General features: G+C 45.9%; 2 protein-coding genes across 3 annotated transcripts in view; one reads left to right on the forward strand and one right to left on the reverse strand.

Annotated features, from left to right (window-relative positions):
- LOC141378119 (uncharacterized) overlaps positions 1–8,953 on the reverse strand; it is a 10,546-nt gene extending 1,593 nt beyond the window's left edge. For both annotated transcript variants that reach the window (XM_073925672.1, XM_073925671.1), the window contains exons 1-2: positions 8,764–8,953; positions 1–1,048 (exon numbers count right to left, since the gene is read on the reverse strand). The exon at positions 1–1,048 is cut by the window's left edge and continues 383 nt beyond it. In XM_073925672.1, the coding sequence (XP_073781773.1) occupies positions 1–1,048; positions 8,764–8,845 (1,130 nt within the window). In that variant the 5' untranslated portion in view covers positions 8,846–8,953. The remainder of the gene's footprint in view (positions 1,049–8,763) is intronic.
- A 2,741-nt stretch (positions 8,954–11,694) lies between these two features.
- The window catches only part of fzd6 (frizzled class receptor 6), a gene marked incomplete at its 3' end in the record, with an annotated part of 31,091 nt that continues 20,447 nt past the window's right edge, over positions 11,695–22,338 (forward strand). The window contains 8 exon segments of the mRNA NM_200561.2: positions 11,695–11,882; positions 12,972–13,196; positions 15,702–15,916; positions 16,390–17,392; positions 17,594–17,739; positions 17,823–18,065; positions 18,712–19,542; positions 21,374–21,385. Of these exon segments, the coding sequence (NP_956855.1) occupies positions 13,020–13,196; positions 15,702–15,916; positions 16,390–17,392; positions 17,594–17,739; positions 17,823–18,065; positions 18,712–18,781 (1,854 nt within the window). The 5' untranslated portion in view covers positions 11,695–11,882; positions 12,972–13,019.

Genomic DNA, 22,338 nt, shown 5'->3' on the forward strand with positions numbered 1-22,338 from the left:
GGTTCTAGAGCTGGACTCACTTCACCAGGTGTGGGTTCTAGAGCTGGGCTTGGTTCATCAGGTGTGGGTTCTAGAACTGGGCTTGGTTCATCAGGTGTGGGTTCTAGAGCTGTACTTAGTGCTACAGGTGTGGGTTCTAGAGCTGTACTTGGTTTTGCAGGTGTGGGTTCTAGAGCTGTACTTGGTTCTGGAGGGGTGAGTTCTAGATCTGGAATTGATTCATTGGGTGTGGGTTCTAGAGCTGAACTCTGTTCATCGGGTACAGGCTGTGGAGCTGGAATCAGTTCTGAAGGAATGGGTTTATGAGCTGGACTGCGTTCTGTAGGACTCAGTTCTGCAGGTGTGAGTAGTTGAGCTGATCTTGGTTCATCAGGAACTGGTTCTAGAGCTGGACTTGGTTCTGCAGGTGTGGTTTCTAAAGCTGGGTTTGGTTCTGCAGCTATGGGTTCTAGAGCTGTGTTTGATTCCTCAAGTGCTGGTTCTAGAGCTGGGCGTGGTTCCACCAGGGTGGGTTCTGTTGTAGCTGGTTCTGCACTCAGGATAGTTTCAGAAGCAGGGAGTTCTGGAGGAGGACTCAGTTCCGAATGAGCAGGTTCTGGAGCAGCAGGCACAGCTGATTCTTCTTTCAGGGCAGGTTCTGCAACAGGTTCTAGAACTGTAGTGGACTCTGGAGGGGGTGTGAGTTCTAGAAGGGCAGTGAGCTCCTCAAGTGTGGGCTCAGGGGCATCTACGGGTGCCAGTTCCACAGCTGGCTGGAGCTCTGGAGGGAACTCTACTGAAGTGGGTTCTGCTGCGGGTTCTGTGGTTCCTTCAGGGTCAGGGAGTTCTGGAGCAGCATCATCCGCAGCAGGGGCTTCAGGACTGGAGGCTTTGAGAACGTCTGCTGGATCCAGAAGAGCTTCACTGTATCCGTCTGCCAGCTGCTCTGCTCCTGAGGCTCTAGCCTGGTTCTCCTGTGGCCCCGGGCCCCTGTCCTCCAACAGCGGCCCCTGAACCGGCAGCTGCATCTGAGCCGAGATCGTCTGCTCTGCCGCCCCATTATGAGGAACTGTCCAGAGAAACAGAAGCAAAGGAAACGAGTCACATTCAGATATTCAGCATCATCAAGAAGAAGATTACAGTACACACACACACAAAGCAAACTCCAGCAGGAGCCAGCACAACACAACAACACAACACAACACAACACAACAACACAACACAGCACAACAGCACAGCACAGCACAACACAACACAACAACACAACACAACCCTAACCTAACCCTAACCCTAATACAGAACAACACAACACAACACAGAACAACACAACACAGCACAACACAACAAAACACAGAACAACACAACACAGCACAACACAGCACAACACAACACAGCACAACACAACAACACAACACAGCACAACACAACACAGCACAACACAGCACAACACAACACAACACAGCACAACACAACAACACAACACAACACAGCACAGCACAACACAACACAGCACAACACAGCACAACACAACACAATACAGAACAACACAACACAACACAACACAACACAGCACAGCACAACACAACAACAACACAACAACACAACACAACATAACACAGAACAACACAACACAGAACAACACAACACAACACAACACAGAACAATACAACAGCACAACACAACACAACAGCACAACACAACACAACAACACAACACAGCACAACACAACACAGCACAACACAACACAGAACAACACAACACAACACAGAACAATACAACAGCACAACACAGCACAACACAACAGCACAACACAACAGCACAACACAGCACAACACAACACAGCACAACACAACACAGAACAACACAACAGCACAACACAGCACAACACAATACAGAACAACACAACACAACAACACAACACAACACAGCACAATACAGAACAACACAACACAATACAGAACAACACAACACAACACAGAACAACACAATACAGCACAACACAACACAACACAGCACAACAACACAACACAGCACAGCACAACACAATACAGAACAACACAACACAGCACAACACAACAACACAACACAACACAACAACACAACACAGCACAACACAGCACAACACAACACAATACAGAACAACACAACACAGCACAACACAACACAACACAACACAGCACAACACAACACAGAACAACACAACAGCACAACACAACACAGCACAACAACACAACACAATACAGAACAACACAGCACAACAAAACACAGCACAACACAACAACACAACACAACAACACAACACAGCACAACACAACACAGAACAACACAACAGCACAACACAACAACACAACACAATACAGAACAACACAACACAACAAAACACAGCACAACACAACAACACAACACAACACAACACAACACAGCACAGCACAACACAACACAACACAGAACAACACAACAACACAACACAATACAGAACAACACAACACAACACAGCACAATACAGAAAAACACAACACAGAACAACACAACACAACACAATACAGAACAACACAATACAGCACAACACAAAACAACACAGCACAACAACACAACACAGCACAACACAACACAGCACAACAACACAACACAATACAGAACAACACAACACAGCACAACACAACAACACAACACAGCACAACACAACACAACAACACAACACAGCACAACACAACACAGCACAGCACAACACAACACAACAACACAACACAGCACAGCACAGCACAACACAGCACAACACAACACAACAACACAACACAGCACAGCACAACACAACACAACACAACACAACACAACAACACAACACAGCACAGCACAGCACAGCACAATACAGAACAACACAACACAATACAGGGGTCCGTTCTTCGTACCTCGCTTAAATGATCTAAGATTATTTGGCAGATCCTGGATCTGTTCATCTTGATAACTGATCTCTCGCTAATTTGGTTCTTCAAACAAGTTCGCGAATCAGATTAGAATGTCTGGATAAACTGATCTGAGATCGCTGCGTGTGTTGTGAAGGACAGATCTATCGATCCTCGAAATCATGATCAGCAATGCAACGATTGGCTGACGGCATAGCAGCGTAATGACATCATCTGATTAATATTCAATTATCCATGTGAGCAAAATTACGTCAAATTAGCAGTAAACGGCTTGTTAAATATGACACGCAATAACCTTCCACATTTGTTGTGAGCTGCAGGCTTTACACTTTCATGTGTCAAGAGTATTTATCATGTATTTCAATGCAAATCAATGTAGGCTATTTAGTTCTACATTTAGAAAAGATTTGCTTTATTATAGTAGCCATTTTTTAATCGGTGTATAAAGAATAACTGGTTGTTTACAAAAGCATTTTCATATTGGTAAAGGTGTCTGCAACTTTTATGAGGCATCAAATCACTGACATATTAACTATCAAAACATGTTTATGACTGCATAAATGTATTATTGCTTTAAAAAAAAGTCACATATTGTGCATTTCTATTATACACAATTTGTTCTAAAGCGATCTAAAAAGTTCATATCAATAAGTTTTCTCTTTGCACCAGGTGGCAGTCTTTGTACTTTAATTTCGAGGGTGCAGATTGCATACGTTTTATTAATGTGTATAACTTTATTTATTTTATTAATGACTATAACTTTATATATATATATATATATATATATATATATATATATATATATATATATATATATATATATATATATATAAATTATGTATTATTTTCCCAAGTGTATATAACTACTACTGTAAGAAAATATCAGAATTCGGAACATACTTTCTGTATTATCTTTGCTTAAACTAAGCCGATCTAATCCTGTTTATATAATTTGAACCTGCTCCCGATCAGGTTTAAGCTAGCAGAACTGTTGCCATGACAACAACTCTCGGATCAGCTTTGAAGAACGAAACGATCCTGGATCGTGTCAAATCGTCAACATCCAAATCCAGCTAACTGAGTAATCCACGTACGAAGAACGGACCCCAGAACAACACAGCACAACAAAACACAGCACAACACAACAACACAACACAACACAACACAACACAGCACAACACAACACAGAACAACACAGCACAACACAACAACACAACACAATACAGAACAACACAACACAGCACAACACAACACAGCACAACACAATACAGCACAATACAGAACAACACAACACAGAACAACACAACACAACACAATACAGAACAACACAGCACAACAACACAACACAGAACAACACAACACAACACAATACAGAACAACACAATACAGCACAACACAACACAACACAGCACAACAACACAACACAGCACAACACAACACAGCACAACAACACAATACAGAACAACACAACACAGCACAACACAACAACACAACACAGCACAGCACAGCACAGCACAGCACAGCACAACACAGCACAACACAACACAACACAACAACACAACACAGCACAGCACAGCACAGCACAATACAGAACAACACAACAACAGAACACAATACAGAACAACACAACACAGCACAACACAACAACACAACACAGCACAGCACAGCACAATACAGAACAACACAACAACAGAACACAATACAGAACAACACAACACAGCACAACACAACAACACAACACAACACAACAACACAACACAGCACAACACAACACAGAACAACACAACAGCACAACACAGCACAACAACACAACACAATACAGAACAACACAGCACAACAAAACACAGCACAACACAACAACACAACACAACACAACACAGCACAACACAACACAGAACAACACAACACAGCACAACACAACACAACAACACAACACAGCACAATACAGAACAACACAACACAACACAATACAGAACAACACAATACAGCACAACACAACACAACACAGCACAACAACACAACACAGCACAACACAACACAGCACAACAACACAACACAATACAGAACAACACAACACAGCACAACACAACAACACAACACAGCACAACACAACACAACAACACAACACAGCACAGCACAGCACAGCACAGCACAGCACAACACAGCACAACACAACACAACAACACAACACAGCACAGCACAACACAACACAACACAACAACACAACACAGCACAGCACAGCACAATACAGAACAACACAACAACAGAACACAATACAGAACAACACAACACAGCACAACACAACAACACAACACAGCACAACACAGCACAACACAACACAACACAACAACACAACACAGCACAGCACAGCACAGCACAATACAGAACAACACAACAACAGAACACAATACAGAACAACACAACACAGCACAACACAACAACACAACACAGAACAACACAACACAACACAGAACAACACAACACAACAGCACAACACAACACAACACAGAACAACACAACACAATACAGAACAACACAACACAGCACAACAGCACAACACAATACAGAACAACACAACACAGCACAACACAACAACACAACACAACACAGCACAACAACACAACACAACACAGCACAACACAACACAACACAACACAGAACAACACAACAGCACACCACAACACAACACAGCACAACAACACAACACAGCACAACACAGCACAACACAACAGCACAACACAACAACACAACACAGCACAACACAGCACAACACAACACAACACAGCACAACAACACAACACAACACAACACAGAACAACACAACACAACACAGAACAACACAACACAACAGCACAACACAACACAGAACAACACAACACAATACAGAACAACACAACACAGCACAACAGCACAACACAATACAGAACAACACAACACAGCACAACACAGCACAACACAACAACACAACACAGCACAACAACACAACACAACACAGCACAACACAACACAGCACAACAGCACAACACAACACAACAGCACAACACAATACAGAACAGCACAACACAACACAACACAACAGCACAACACAACACAACAGCACAACACAACACAACACAGCACAACAGCACAACACAACACAACAGCACAACACAACACAACACAGCACAACAGCACAACACAACACAACACAACAGCACAACACAACAGCACAACACAACAGCACAACACAACAACACAACACAACACAGCACAATACAGAACAACACAATACAGAACAACACAGCACAACACAACAGCACAACACAACAGCACAGCACCTTCCATTTGTTTTCCAGAAAAGATTGGGTCAGGGGCCTGTTTCAGAAAGGAGGTTAAGTGCAAACTCAGAGTATTTTAACCCTGAATTGAGAGAAACTCTGGGTTTTCCGTTTCAGAATGGCAGGGTTGTTAAACTGGAGAAAGCAGGGTAAGTCAAGCCTGTTTCTGAAAGAGAGGTAACTTTAGCTCAGAGTCAGTTACCGTGGTAAATTACTCTGTGAATCTAACCTGGTCCGGAGCAGGTTTTATTCTCTAAACTCAGAGTTTCTGTCGGTCTTCTCCCCTTTTCTAAAGATGAAGTGTGTTTCTCGCATTAGTCTTACGTCTCTGCACATCTATTTTAGAGCTCATTTTGGAGATGCCCATAAAAAAGATTGATGGAAACGTCATGATTGGCTTCAAACGCCCCCACGTGTTCATTGTGTGTCAATTGTCTTCTGAGGCTCAGGTACATTAATTAAATAAAAAATCATTGATGCAGCTTCTTCTACCACAGTAAACTCTGTTTTTGCTGTTGATATTTGGCGCAAGTTAATCAGGAAGTGGCGATTGTGTTCTCTTCGACTCTTTGGATAAAAACGCTGCTTTATTTTAAGGCGTTATTCCAGTTTTGCACAAATTTATGTAAGCCTGATTTTGATGGAAACACAGCTATTGCCTACATTTTTGTCACACACAAAACAAAGTCACGTACGAGGCTTTTCCTTTTTTCATAAATAATTAGCTTAACCTTCGACATGCACTGTTACTAGATTAATGGGATTATTATTCTGTCTAAATTATTTTATTACTGCTTACCTTCTTAATGTCATATCAACCTCTATCACTTGATCAATAAAAAGGCAGACACATAACAAGTGCACTGCTAAATCTATTAAAACTGATAAATGTGTATAAAAGTTTAGAAAAATGTATAAAGTCACACATTACATTACTTATTTTATTATTCTTAAATGTTAAAATACTTAAAATTTAAAGTTACGCATTAACTTGAGCAGCTGTTTTCCCACGCTGTCTCTGTTTCACTGATGGCTGCTTCTTTTTAAATATATACACTGTTATTTGCTGTAACTTTGCAGGAGCAGATCAAGTTCAGCCGGAGAAAGAAATGCTGATCTGTTTTTTTAAGATGTTGCCATGGTCACTCGTAATGTCTGCGCTCCATTGATAATGCCTTTTTAAAGTCACGGTGTGCGCGCTTCACTCTGAGTTGGTCTACTCAAAGTTGATTGACCCAGCTCAGATCAGCTGTTCTGAAACCCAAAACTCAGAGTTTTTAATCTCTCGCTAAATCAGCTCAGAGTTCAAGTTTAAACTCCGAGTTGTTTGAACCTCCTTACTGAAACAGGCCCCAGATCAGATATTTTTGCAACATTACTTTCGTCCACAAACACAGGAGTCCAAGAGTGTGTCAGCTCAGCCATGCACACACACACACACACACACACACACACACACACACACACACACACACACACACACACACACACACACACGATCAGCCATGCTATGAACAGCGCCTGCAAGTGCTGACATGTTTTGGCATCAGCTCAGTGCTCAAACATGTGATGAATAGATCATTGACACACACAGACACACACACACACACACACACACACACACACACACACTCACACACACACACACACACACGTTAACCTGCCTGGTTAATCTTCACCTTTAAGCACACAGCTGAAGATGTTCTCATGGGAACCCAACAGACACACACGCAGCGAGCCTTCATCAACATACCGAGTGATCATGATGTCACTCACTGATCACACACACACACACACACACACACATTTGTAAAGGTGTGTGTGTGATCAGGCAGCTCTTGTAAAGTCGCCTCTCATCAACATGTGCTCAAATGAGCAGACAGTATTCCCCTGACCCGGGATCAGCTCTTCTGCTCAGCCAAGCCCTTATGGGAGACTGGAGGCTGATCCCAAATCTGTACAGCGGTAAATCTCACGAAAACAAGTCATTCTGTGCTGAATGGAGGCAGTGGCGTGGAGATAAACCTGAAGCACAGCAGATCTCAGATCAGCGCCTGAGGATGGAGCTGTCAGCACCCATCAGCATCATCTGTCACCGCACAGACAGACAGACAGACAGACACACACACACACACACACACACACACATACAGACACATACAGACACACACATACAGACAGACACACACACACACACAGACAAACAGACACACACACACAGACACACACACATACAGACAGACACACACACACACACACACACACAGACACACACACACAGACACACACACATACAGACAGACACACACACACACACACACACAGCAGAATCTGGAACATGCAGCTGCTGTGAGTCTGTACTCAGTCCATCAGTGTAATGCTGAGCAGGTCTCTGAGTGTTTTACTCTACAGTTTACAGTAATGTACGCGTGATGTGAACGTGTCGCTGTGTGATGATGATGATGATGGTGTGTGTGTGTGTTTGTGTTTGAGTGTGTGTGTGTGTGTGTGTGTGTGTGTGTGTGTTTGAGTGTGAGACTCACTCAGGGATTCTCCGTTCTCCTCCGCCTTGACTCCAGGTCGGTTCTCCTGCAGATTCTGTGTGCTGGACGACGAGCAGCCCATTCTGATACACACACACACACACACGCACACACGCTCGCAGCAGCGCGTCTCTGAGGTTTGGGAACTTCTGCCCAGTGTTCTTCAGTTGCGAGGCTGGTTTGCGCATGCGCTGTTCTCACACACACGCTGGAATGAAATGCGCTGCTGCTCCAACGCGCGGAGAGGCTGAGAACACGCGCATGCGCAGATCGATGGCCAAACCATCGGCTAGACTCAAGGGGTGTTCATGAGGGCCCAGGGGTCAGGGTTAGGGGTCACTTCAGCATTACGAGGTCGCAAGGGGTTATAGGTGTAAGACTGTGGAGGTTAAATGTTCCTTCTCCTCGTTGTTCATTAATTATGTTGTTATTTCATTATAGCATATTAAAGTAACAAATAAATAAACCCATAAACTAAAAGAGATTTCTCTGGGTTACTTTAACATGTGCCCTTAATCAGGACAAGAACACCAAAATACTCCATCAAAGTCAACAAGACAGACAGACATGACATTCAATTCAGTTTATCTTATTGCATATATAATGTAGAGTGTGTGAACACAGAGGACTACACACACACACACACACACACACACACACACACACACACACACCCTTCTCCAAAACCTTCACACCTGACAGAAGCAGAGCTGTGGATCACCAACAGACACTGAGCTGATATTGAGTGACAGATGGGGTTTGGCAGATGCTGCTCAGTTGTCAAACACACACTCATTACAGCAAATGCAGTTTATAGTCAATATATGATAGGCTTTGATCGGCTTTAAGAAAGGCCACTCAACTGAGACTGCCCTGCTCTCGGTCGTGGAGGATCTCAGACTGGCTAAAGCAGACTCTAAATCATCAGTACTCATCTTGATGGATTTGTCAGCTGCTTTTGACACTGTCAACCACCAGATCCTGCTATCTACGCTCGAGTCACTGGGCGTTCGGGCACTGTTATACAATGGTTCAGATCTTACCTCTCTGACAGGTCATTCAGGGTGTCTTGGAGGGGTGAGGTGTCCAACCTACAGCATCTAAACACTGGGGTACCTCAAGGCTCTGTTCTTGGGCCACTTCTCTTCTCCATCTACACATCCTCTCTAGGACCAGTCATCCAGAGACATGGATTCTCCTACCACTGCTATGCTGATGATACCCAGCTATACCTCTCTTTTCATCCTGATGATCCCTCGGTTCCAGCTCGTATCTCAGCCTGCCTGTTGGATATTTCACACTGGATGAAAGACCATCATCTTCAGCTGAACCTCGCAAAAACGGAAATGCTTGTAGTTTCTGCCAACTCGACTCTACACCATAACTTTTCAATGCAGATGGACGGGGCAACCATTACTGCATCCAAAATGGTGAAAAGCCTTGGAGTAACGATTGATGACCAACTAAACTTCTCTGACCACATCTCTAGAACTGCTCGATCTTGCAGATTCACACTCTATAACATCAGAAAGATCCGACCCTTCTTATCTGAACATGCAGCTCAACTCCTTGTTCAAGCTCTTGTTCTCTCCAAACTGGATTACTGCAACTCTCTACTAGCCGGGCTTCCAGCTAACTCTATCAAGCCTCTTCAGCTCTTCAGAATGCAGCAGCACGAGTGGTCTTTAATGAAGCTAAAAGAGCACATGTCACTCCGCTGCTCATCCGTTTGCACTGGCTGCCAGTTGCTGCTCGCATCAAATTCAAAGCTCTGATGTTTGCCTCCAAAGTGACTTCTGGCCTTGCTCCTTCTTATCTGCTCTCACTTCTGCAGACCTAAGTATGTGCCTCCAGAAACTTGCGTTCTGTGAATGAACGTCGCCTCGTGGTTCCATCCCAAAGAGGGAAGAAATCACTTTCCCGAACTCTCGCATTCAATCTGCCCAGCTGGTGGAATGAACTCCCTAACTGCATCAGAACGGCAGAGTCACTCGCTGTCTTCAAGAAACCACTAAACACTCAACTATTTAGTCTCCACTTCCCTTCCTAATCTGCAATTGCCTCTGAATATCACACTAACTGTACCCAAAAAATAAAAATAAAAAATTACTAATACTACTAATACTGTCCTTCTTTACAGACCTGAAACTTGCCTACAGCACTTATTCATTGTTGCTCTTATAGTTGAGTAAGTTGTTTCCTTGTCCTCATTTGTAAGTCGCTTTGGATAAAAGCATCTGCTAATTGACTAAATGTAAATGATAGAAATCACTCGCTCTGGACGATTTGCAGGATGCTAAAGCAGGTTTTATATATTTGATTGTACTATTTGAATTGAATTGAATTGAATTGAATTGAATTTTATTATTCTGATTATTATTATTAATACTATTATTATGTACTTTTCATACAAATTGAAATAAACCAACTTTACTTGTGCTTCAGCCTGCACTGACTCTCGAGCTTATATGGGGAAGAGAGGAACAATCCGGCAATTATCAAGAAAAAAGACTCTAAAATAATGAATATTTATTTACAACAGTGATAAAGAAATCTGTAAACTCATGCTGTCTGACACGGAATCTGAGTAACTCACTGTAGATCAGTGGTGAATCTGGATCCTGCAGAGATTAACTCACATCATGTGTGTGTGTGTGTGTGTGTGTGTGTGTGTGTGTGTGTGTGTGTGTGTGTGTGTGTGTGTGTGTGTGTGTGTGTGTGAGACTGTGTGAGAGAAAGAGCGAGTAAGTCACACAGGAGATTACACGCCTTTACAAAACTACCAATATGGTTCATTCAAACGATTCATCCGCACACGACTCACGGTAGTTCAGCAGTTCGGTGTTTTACGGTGATCCGCTCGGGAAAAGTAAACTGGAGTCTGTCCTCTGCGCATGCGCAAAGCGAGAATAGCATTCTTTCGGTCGGAGGAACTCCAGCAGATTGTTTCTGTTCGGGGCTCCGGGGTCGCTTTCGGGTTTATAGAAACTTTTCTCATGAAGTCACAACCAGAGAGAGGAGAGGGCTTGATCGTGTCGTGAGACTCGTTAGAATGGAATAAAAGAAGAAAGAAACAGAGTTTGAGCGACATTCCGTTTCTGGAGGAGGAAGAGGAGGAGGTAAAACACACTCGCCTTTCTGTAAACTACAGTTGTGTTTTCATCAGAGCTGTTTATAACAGCTAAACACAGAACAGAAGACAGTCATCAAAACAGCGCATATCCTACAAAAGCCAGCCCGTCGAGGCTCGTGAACAGTGTGAACAGTGTTGTCAGTGTTGTCTGTGCTGCTGTGTTTTGTGTTCTGCTGTTTCTCTCCTGCGCGGATCATGGAAGAGTTTCCCGGAAACTAAATAAATGCCACTGTTTGTGTGTGTGTGTGTGTGTGTGTGTGTGTGTGTGTGTGTGTGTGTGTGTGTGTGTGTGTGTGTGTGTGTGTGTGTGTGTGTGTGTGTGTGTGTGTGTGTGTCCACTTCCGGCCTCAGTGCAGTGTAGAGAGGATGTTTGTGTGTGTTTCAGGTTTCTGTCATGATGAACTTTCAGCAACAGTAAGTCTGAATTAAACTGAACTGAATCAGTTTCCCGGACTCGAGGACACATTTCCCAACACTCAGGTGACCTCTGCAGAACTCTTGACCCAGTGAGCACTGCTGAAGTCTCTGGGCTAAACGGATGACCAGTTCTCATTGATTTGGCACAAAAAAATGTATTCATGACTACATCTGCCAAAATCTGCCCAAAACTCTGTACATACAGGACATTTAACAGGTGCTCACACACTGTTCTCAGAACTGCTCAACTTCTGCTCAAAACAAGAAGATCACGCAGAAGTGAAGAAGACAGAAATACTTCACTGACGCACACTTCACATCTACACATGCAGTTTACCCCGCCAGATCAGCATGACTACTGTCTCTGCATCAGGGGGTGTGTGTAGACAAACCACACAACGACAAACCAGCTATTCTGGAATAACTCAGTGCAAAACAACAAAAATAAATACATGAATAAATCAATAAAGGACATGAAATATTGAGGAGTTCTGCATCATGTCTGATCATCCAGTAACACACACTGCAGTTATAGACAGAGACGTGTGTCTGTTCACACAGGAAAACACTGTACTGCTGCATGCTGTCAGTGTTAAGCTCATTGTTTTGTGTGTGTGTGTGTGTGTGTGTGTGTGTGTGTGTGTGTGTTTGTTTGCAGGTTTACGGTTAACTCTGCGCTCCTGAAGCTGATCTCAGTCCAGTTGTGATGGCGCTGCTGCTGTGTCTGTGTGTCCTCCTGCTGCTGGAGTCCTGTGTGAGCCACACTCTGTTCACCTGTGAGCCTGTGCAGGTGCAGTGGTGTCTCGACATGCCCTACAACACAACCTTCTTCCCCAACATGCTGGAGCACTACGACCAGGACATCGCTGCCGTCAGGATGAAGGTGTGTGAGCCTTATATCAGGACTCATCTCACACACACACACACACACCTTCAGTAGAGCAGTGGATGGCTTTGTGCTTTCCTTATTTGGTCTGTTTCCTCTGAGTGGTGTGGTGCGGTACGGGTCCGTACAGGTCACCTTCATCAGGCTTGTGTCTCCACTGCTGAATGCTCTCCTTTTGATGTGTGTGTGATGTAGGACAGGTTCAGTGGCCGTGATTCTCTCTGGAGGAAATGTGTAGAGTACAGCTGTACGGGTCGCTCACACATCATATGAGCAGCTCTTCACACACACACAGACGCTTTACACACATCAGCACTATATAATTTTCATCACTAACCTTACATCAACATGATCATATCTGCAGATCAGTGATGACAGCCTACTGTAACGTCTGCAGTTATACAATAAAAAAATAAACACACACCATTACAGTCCCCGATATGATACCAATTACAGATAAACTACACACAGCAGACATTTAGTCCTTATTTGTGTTCAAAAACAGCAGGAGATACAGGCCAGAGTCAGAGCAAAGCATCCTGTGTGTGTGTGCGTGCGTGCGTGCGTGTGTGTGTGTGCGTGTGTGTGTGATGTTCAGCAGCACATGGAGCCTCTGTTAGAGTCACTCCGTCATTCAGCTCAGAGTAGTCCAGCAGCTGATGATCAGAGCTCCTCATGTGTTCATCTGTAGCGGCTGACAGAGTCATTCACTGCTTTGTTTTGTTCACTCTCATGTTTGTCTGTTTCTAAAGGATGTCTGAAGCTCTTCAATAGTCATGCGCACGATATCATCATCAGCTCAACAAGCTCCTTATTTCTAATAAAGAACTGAGCTCGGGTCGATCATGCTCGTTATTATCTGTATACATTATTACGCTGTAATGTCTCGCTGTGTGTTTAATAATGGCGCTTCCTTTGTGTTCATTCTCCTGCCTGTGCACGAGTGAGTGACGTATCTGAGTGATAGCGTTCAGCTGTGCGTCTCGATCCGCTTCTGGTACCCTTTTATTATGCTCGGTTCTCTTCCAAAAGGGTCCACAAAAACTGGTGTGGTACAGTCCGTTTCGCTTTTAGATACATTTTGACAGTGGAAACCATAAGAGCGTACCGAACTGAACTGAACCGAACCGAACCGAAACGAACTGAACTGAACCGAACTGAACCGAACCGCACCACTCGGGAAACGGGCTGTTAGATTCACCCTGATCGTGTGGATAAACTACATGAGCGTAGAAGAGCCTCGAGTCATTTTCTACATTCAGACTATGTGTATGTGTCGTATGACATGGAGAATACTGACAGCAGATCAGCTCAACAGCTCAGTTTCATCCAGAGCACATTCCTGCAGCGGCGGCGGCGGCGGCTCCTCTGAAGATCTGCTGGAGCTGCGGTGTCAGATACTGATGCAGAAACCCTGAGCTCTATTATTACAGCACACAATGAAACCAGAGCGCAGGAAGGAAGGAAACCTGGAGGGGGGAGAGCAACACACACACACACACACACACTGACACACATACACACACACATACACACACACACACACACACACACACACACACAATGACACACACAGACACACACACTGACACGCACACACACACACACACACACACACAGACACAGACGAACACACACGCACACACACACGCACACACACACACACACACACAAACGCACGCACACACACACACACACACACAGACGAACACACGCACACACACACACAGACACAGACGAACACACACGCACACACACAGACACAGACGAACACACATGCACACACACACGCACGCAAACACTGACACACACACACACACACACTGACACACACACACTGACACACACACGCACACACACACACAGACACGCACACACACACGCACACACACACACACACACACAGACGAACACACGCACACACACAGACACACACACACACACAGACACAGACAAACACACACGCACACACACGCATGCAAACACTGACACACGCAAGCGCGCACACACACACACACACAGCGGGTGTATAGTCCCAGTATTGCTGTGTTCTGTTGCTCGAGTGCTCAGGTGTCGGCTCAGCTCCTGGAGGGCCGCAGCTCTGCAGTTTAGTTCCAGCCCTGATCAAACACTCGCACCTGCAGCGCTCAGCCAGGTGTGGAGGACTCCATCAGTGTGATCAGGTGTGTTTAATTAGGGCTGAAGCTGAACTCTGATGATCTGCGGCTCTCCAGGAGCTGAGTCTGACACCTGTGCTCTAGTGTGTAAAGTCCTGTTGTGTTTGTTTGTTTTTTGATTGTGTGTGTGTGTGTGTGTGTTGTGTAGTGTGATCAGTGTAACAGAAGCACAGAGTAAGGCACCAGAGTATCTTCCTCTTCCTCCTCCTCCTCCTCCTCCTCCTCCTCCTCCTCCTCCTCTTCCTCTTCCTCTTCCTCCTCCTCCTCCTCCTCCTCCTCCTCCTCCTCTTCCTCTTCCTCATCCTCCTCTTCCTCTGTCCCGCAGGAGTTCATGCCGCTGGTCAGTGTTCGCTGCTCACCTGATGCACACCTGTTCCTCTGCCAGGCATTTGTGCCGGAGTGCCGCACACACACACACTCACAAACACACACACACGTGCTGCGGCCATGCAGAGAGCGCTGTGAGCGTGTGCGGTCCGACTGCAGAGCTGTGATGCACACCTTCGACATCAGCTGGCCCTCAGAGCTGCAGTGTGAGCGGTGAGAGCATTAACACACACACGCACACACACACAAATGCGCACACACACAAATGCGCACACACAAACGCACACACACACACACACACACACACACACACACACATCACATATAGAGTTTTCCGCCATTACACCAGTTTTCTGATCACACACATGCAGCAAAATAGTCAATCAGAGGAGGAGACCTGGAGCTGCTGAGTTATGATGGGCAGTGTATAGGCTGGGCTCTTGTTATGATGGGCAGTGTATAGGCTGGGCTCTTGTTATGATGGGCAGTGTATAGGCTGGGCTCTTGTGCTCGTGATCTCCTCATGTGTCCTCTATAACTGTGAGGCTGCTGCTGTTATAATGCAGTGTGTTTCTCTGCTGCTGTTTCACTAACACAGAATAATCTCTACACACATTAAACACACAGCAGCAGTGCCGGCTGAACACATTAGTCCAGTTCACATGCTGTGTTTGTGCATGAAACAGACTGGAGTCGTGTGGAGGCTCTGCTGTAGACGTGACCACGGCGGGCCGCTCCGGCGCTGGCTCCTCGCCGCGGGACCTGGGCTTTTGGTGTCCGCTCCAGCTAAAGCTGCGGCCGGGGCAGAGCGGCTCCTTCCTCGGGGCCCCAGACTGTGCGCCGCCCTGCGAGAACATGTTCCTGACGGCGGCGGAGCAGCATCTGGCCCGGCTCTTCATCGGCGTCTGCTCCGTGGTGTGTTTGTGCGCAACGCTCTTCACCTTCCTCACGTTCCTGATGGACGCGCAGCGATTCCGCTACCCTGAGCGGCCCATCGTCTTCATCTCCGTCTGCTACTGCGCCGTCTCGCTGCTGTACCTGCTGGGCTTCATGCTGGGGCCGTCGGTGGCCTGCGGGGCTCCAGGGCGGCCCGGCGGCGTGTGGACGGTGGTGCTGGGGGCCCGGAGCCGCGGCTGCTCTCTGCTGTTCACGCTGCTGTACTTCTGCTCCACCGCCGGCATGCTGTGGTGGGTCATCCTCACCATCACCTGGTTCCTGGCCGCCGGGCCCAAGTGGAGCTGTGAGGCCATCCAGAAGCAGGCGCTGTGGTTCCACGCGGCAGGCTGGGGCGTGCCAGCGGTGCTGACGCTGCTGCTGCTGGCGCTGGGCAAGGTGGAGGGTGACGGCATCAGCGGCGTGTGCTTCACGGGCCTGTACGACCTGACGGCGCTGCGCTGGTTCCTGGTGGCCCCGCTGGCACTGGCGGTGCTGCTGGGCTTGGCGCTGCTGCTGGCGGGCATCGTGGCGCTGAACCGTGTACGGCAGGTGATCCAGCACGACCAGCTCAACCAGCAGAAGCTGAAGAGGTTCATGATCCGCATCGGGGTGTTCAGCGGCCTGTACCTGCTGCCGCTGCTGCTGCTGCTGGGCTGTTACCTGTACGAGATGACCCAGCGCCGCGTCTGGGAGAGCAGCTGGGTCAACCGGCACTGCCAGGAGTTCAGCATCCCCTGCGCCCGCACCAGCAGCGTGAGTGTGTTAACTGTCCTCAGGTCAGTGGCACTTGCACCAGTCTGACGTGTGTGTGTGTGTGTGTGTGTGTGTGTGTGTGTGTGTGTGTGTGTGTGCGTGCGTGCGTGCGTGCGTGCGTGCGTGCGTGTGTGTGTGTGGGTGGGTGGGTGGGTGCGTGTGTGCGTGTGTGTGCGTGCGTGTGTGTGTGTGTGTGTGCAGGGTGGCGTGCAGCATCCCGGACTCTCACTCTTCCTCCTGAAGTACCTGATGACGCTGGCGGTGGGCATCCCGGCGGTGTTCTGGGTCAGCAGCAGAAAGACCTGCAGCCGGTGGGCATCCTTCTGCAGGCGGGCGCACAAGAAAGAGTGAGTGAGTTTCCCTTCACACACACACACACACACACACACACACCGCAGGATTGTGTAGAGTGATTATAGTTGTGTTTCAGTGCGGTCAGCGAGAGCCGGCGGGTCCTGCAGGAGTCCTGCGAGTTCTTCCTGAAGCACAACAGCCGCCCGCAGCAGAGCCGCTCCTCGCTCCGGCTGAAGGTGCTGTCCAAGTCCATGGGCACCAGTACGGGCACTCCTGCCAGCTGTGCCCCCCCTCCCGCAGCCAGCCTCGACCACACCGCTGCCTCCTCCGACACCGACAGACACAGCCGAGCAGACGCCTCCAGCCGGATCAGCAGCCGGTGCGTTTATTACAATATCATACAGATGTGGCCTGACCAGAGCAACACCAGCACGGGCACCTGTCCATTCTCACTGAACACACTCTAGCAGAGCCCTCATCACTGCCATGTTATCAGCCGTCTCTAGATCCCGAGAGACCTGCTGATTTAGCTTGTGGAGATGAGTTTTATAAGGAATGAGTTCGACAGTATTGACATTCACCAGTAGAATAAAGTGAATATAGTAACCCTTGCAGTCATTAAAGATTGTGGATCTTGTTCAAAGCTGCAGGTCCTGTTGACAGATCGAGACTGAGGAGGAACAGGATTTACCAGACAGTCAGAGAGATTACACCACTGATCGTGCTGGGGTGTTGTGTTTAGCACTTGACACTTGATTATTAATGCCTCACTGCTGTTTATATAGAATAGAGTCGATCAGTCGTCCAGCCTCCAGGCCTGTGAGCAGCAGTGCTCGCCATTTATAGGTGAATCAGACTGGAAACCAGTTTAAATATGGGCAAAGCATTGTCAGCCCTGATTATCAGTCAGAGTGTGCTAATGCTAATATAAGCTCGGATGCGTTCGGCTCAGGGTTTGACTGTTTCCACCTTCTGCAGTTGATTGAGCTGCTTCGTCTTCTCATTTACTGGTTTTGCTTTTCCAGGTCCACGTCTAAAGGTGACAAGCCAAAGGCTCCGCCCACTTCACCAACAGCCAATGAGATGTCCGGGTGAACTCTGCATCTAAATGGATTAAGCTCCGCCTCCTGTTGTTGTGCTGCCCGGAGGCAGACTGCAGTACTGTACCACCATGAACATCGAACACCGGCTCTCCACAATCTCAGAGCACAGACTGAGGATTTCTGCTGTACCTGTATGCCAAAAACACTGGAAATAGAGAGTAGTCTTCACTAATGCTAATGTTGTGACCATTAACCAGATGGAAATGAAAGTGTTTATGCAGCCGTGTCTCAGCTCGTCTAGCGATAGATCTTTGCTGTAGTTTTGATGATGTTCACTGCTGATTCTCTTTAAGCTGCTGCTGTTTATAAAGATCCAGAATCGGCCCGTTGGGGAGTGTGTAAGGATGTTGTGTTTGTACTTTGGTAAAGTCTGTAGTCTTTCCTGTCCTGTTCGCTTTACTGTCAGTTCTGGAGATTTCTGCATCTTGTGTTGTTCTAATCGTGTGTTACGGGCTCGATCCATCAATCTTCAGTAACAGGAGCTCAGCTGAGGGATGAATCCTGCTGTATTCATGTGTTCATCTTCATTATATAGTTTATAGTCATGTCTGAAATAAAGAGCACAGAAAACAGCTCAGCTAATAATGGAGTAATGTCCTGCTCACGCCAGTGACGTGTTATTGCAGTCAGTTTATATATTCTTAAATGTCCTTCCATTAAGGTGATGTGTATCATACATGTTCAGTCAAGTGTGTGTGTGAATTGCTGAAGTGTGTGTGTTGTCCTCGTCACAGGTGATGGATCTGATCTGTTGTGCTCTACATTCTCCAGTACGTTTGTATTGCGTTTACACACACACACACACACACACACACACACACACACATATATATTGATCAGATCCATCACCTGTGACGAGGACAACACACACACACACACACTCTTGACTGAACATGTCTTCTACACATCTCCTTTATGGCAGGACACTGCATACTGTTTAACTGCAGGCTGTATGTTATACTCTGTCTAATGCACATCTCCTTGACTCTTATGATTTTGACTGTATTGTAGTAATAATGTGCACTTTTTGTAAAGCGCGTTGTGTGTTACAAATATAAATCACATTTCATAAATAAATGCAGTCCAGGCAGATTTTCTCGCATGCATGTGGGATTTTTAAAGTCTTAATATTTTTTTAATCATGTGTCATGTCATCATATTTTGAATATTCTGGGTGATGATGGCGTCATGGTGATACAGTGGTTTGCACTGTGGCCTCAGCATAAAGGCCACAGCTGAGTCAGTTGGTGTTTCTGTGTGGAGTTTGCATGTTCTCCCCGTGTTGGTGTGGGTTTCCTCCGGGTGCTCCGGTTTCCCCCACAGTCCAAACACATGCGCTATAGGGGAAACTGATCAACTGACCTTTGTTTGTGTGTGTGTGTGTTTGTGTGTGTGTGTATGAGTGTGCGTTTTCCAGTGATGGGTTGCAGCTGGAAGGGCATCTGCTGTGTAAAGCATATGCTACAATAGTTGGCGGTTCATTCCACTGTTGTGACCTCTAATAAATAAAGGGACTATGCTGAAAAGAAAACGAGTAAATGGGTAATGGTGTTTTAGTGATTAAATCTACACCGACAGAAGAAAAGAGGGAAGTGATATTATCAAAGCATGTGTCTTTAGCAGCCTCACACTGCCCTTTTACATTCATGTCAAACATACTTTTATTTTTTATTTATAGCAGAGTTCATGGTGTGAAAACCTTTAAAATGCGAGCCATATTCAGTGAAGTCTTCTGTTCACATTGTGTTCAGCTGCAGGTAGAGCTGCTTTCAGGCTTTCCCCAGGAGAAAGACATGAATTGACCCACAGCGCCATCTGCTGTCCTGCTTGAGGAAATGCGCCGAGTGCATTTGTGAGGAAACGCGCTGGATGGGTTTGTCGCGTATCCGCTTGTTAAGTGGTGACGTATGGAATACTGTTTCCGGGTCCAAACCGCCATTCATTCGAGTGGAGAAATCATTCGTTTATAATCACGTTTTATTCCTATCACACATTAAAGTTAATTTTATATAAAATCATAGTGTACACAACAATCTCTGGGCTTGCTGCATAACAAATACCAAAAATTAACAATTTATAAAAAATGAATGACTTTCTGGCCATCGGATATTAGGCACGGACATATATATTGCGATCGTGATTTTTTAAAGTATTAAATCGCTTTGTAAATGTTTATTATTACCATTTCATGAGTCTCCCCATTCAGTTGAATAGAGCGCTTGGACCCGGAAGCCGCTTCGCGTGACGTCACACTTAACAAGCGGATTGGCATGTTATAAACAAATCTACATGAGTTATCTACTACATCTGTCCATCAGTACTGTTGATAAGTCCACACTGATACAAAGCGAGATCCATCTCCTGCTGCTTCAACATGAACATGCAGATCTGAAACCAACTCACAGAGATGACGGGTGCGTGCTTATGTGTGTGTGTGTGTGTGTAACCCTAATCTGAAATATCCTCAGACTGGAGAAGCAGTGAGGATGAAGACACATATGGGTTCGGGGTATTGTATACTGACATGTATTCTTAACCCTGGAAATGTTGAAATGTTCAGAGTGTTTCAGTTCAGTCACTTCAGTCAAATGGTGGTGTGATGTTGTGTGTCGAGGCTTTGCTGCATGTATCAAAGAAATGATGAATCTCGCAGTGGGTTAGTAAAGTGTATAGTGAAGGATGAGGTGACGATTACATCCGTTTAAAAGCTCTACTCTGCTTCCACACACCAGTAATTCAGCTAACATACCATGGTAAATTACAGTAAAAAGCTTTTAAAGCACACTAAAGTCTACTGATTATAAACTACAGTAACTGAGTAATTACTTTATATTAATGTTGTTGTATTACTAAAGATGTGAGTGGGTCAGTTGAACGTTTGACATTTTTGCAGCACCGTACTTTCACCAGCAGGGGTCCTCATCCAGCTCTGATTTGGAAAGCTTCGAGTAATGAACCATTTCCTGACACAACTGAGCTGAACAGTTGACCGACTCAGACAGCTTCATCTCACCATCACCAGGCTGGAGCGAGCTTTTATACCCGAGCCGTGGTGTATCATGGGATTTGGAAGAGACCAAGCGTGGAGGGTGGAGGGGGTTATTTATTTTTAATTGAAGATTTTGAATGTGTGTAAGCAGCTGTAGCATAATTATTTATGTGTTTTGGTGTGTGTGATTGTCAGTGTTTTGCGTGTGTGTCAGTGTCCATCAGTAAAGCACACCGGCTGGAGCAGCTGATGGTCAGTGTGAGCTGGAGGAGCTGCAGGTCAGGAGTGGATGTCTTCTATTAGTGTTGGAGAACAGTAGACGCTCTTCAAAGCTCAGAATCAGCTGATCCAGCAAACGCTTGATAGACTGAAGTGATGAACAGTCTGGAGCCGGCACAGACTCAGGACAGAACGCATTAGCGAGCACTTCTGCAAACCTTGTGGGTCTTTTATTGTAAGTTTAATCTGTCAAACACAGACTGTAATCCAACATCAACTGTTTTGTGAATCTGTTCTCATCAGGGCTTTAATATTTTGTTTAAGTGAGGTTTTCTACACTT

Source organism: Danio rerio, chromosome 16 (genome assembly GCF_049306965.1).
Source record: "Danio rerio strain Tuebingen ecotype United States chromosome 16, GRCz12tu, whole genome shotgun sequence".
NCBI lineage: Eukaryota > Metazoa > Chordata > Actinopteri > Cypriniformes > Danionidae > Danio > Danio rerio.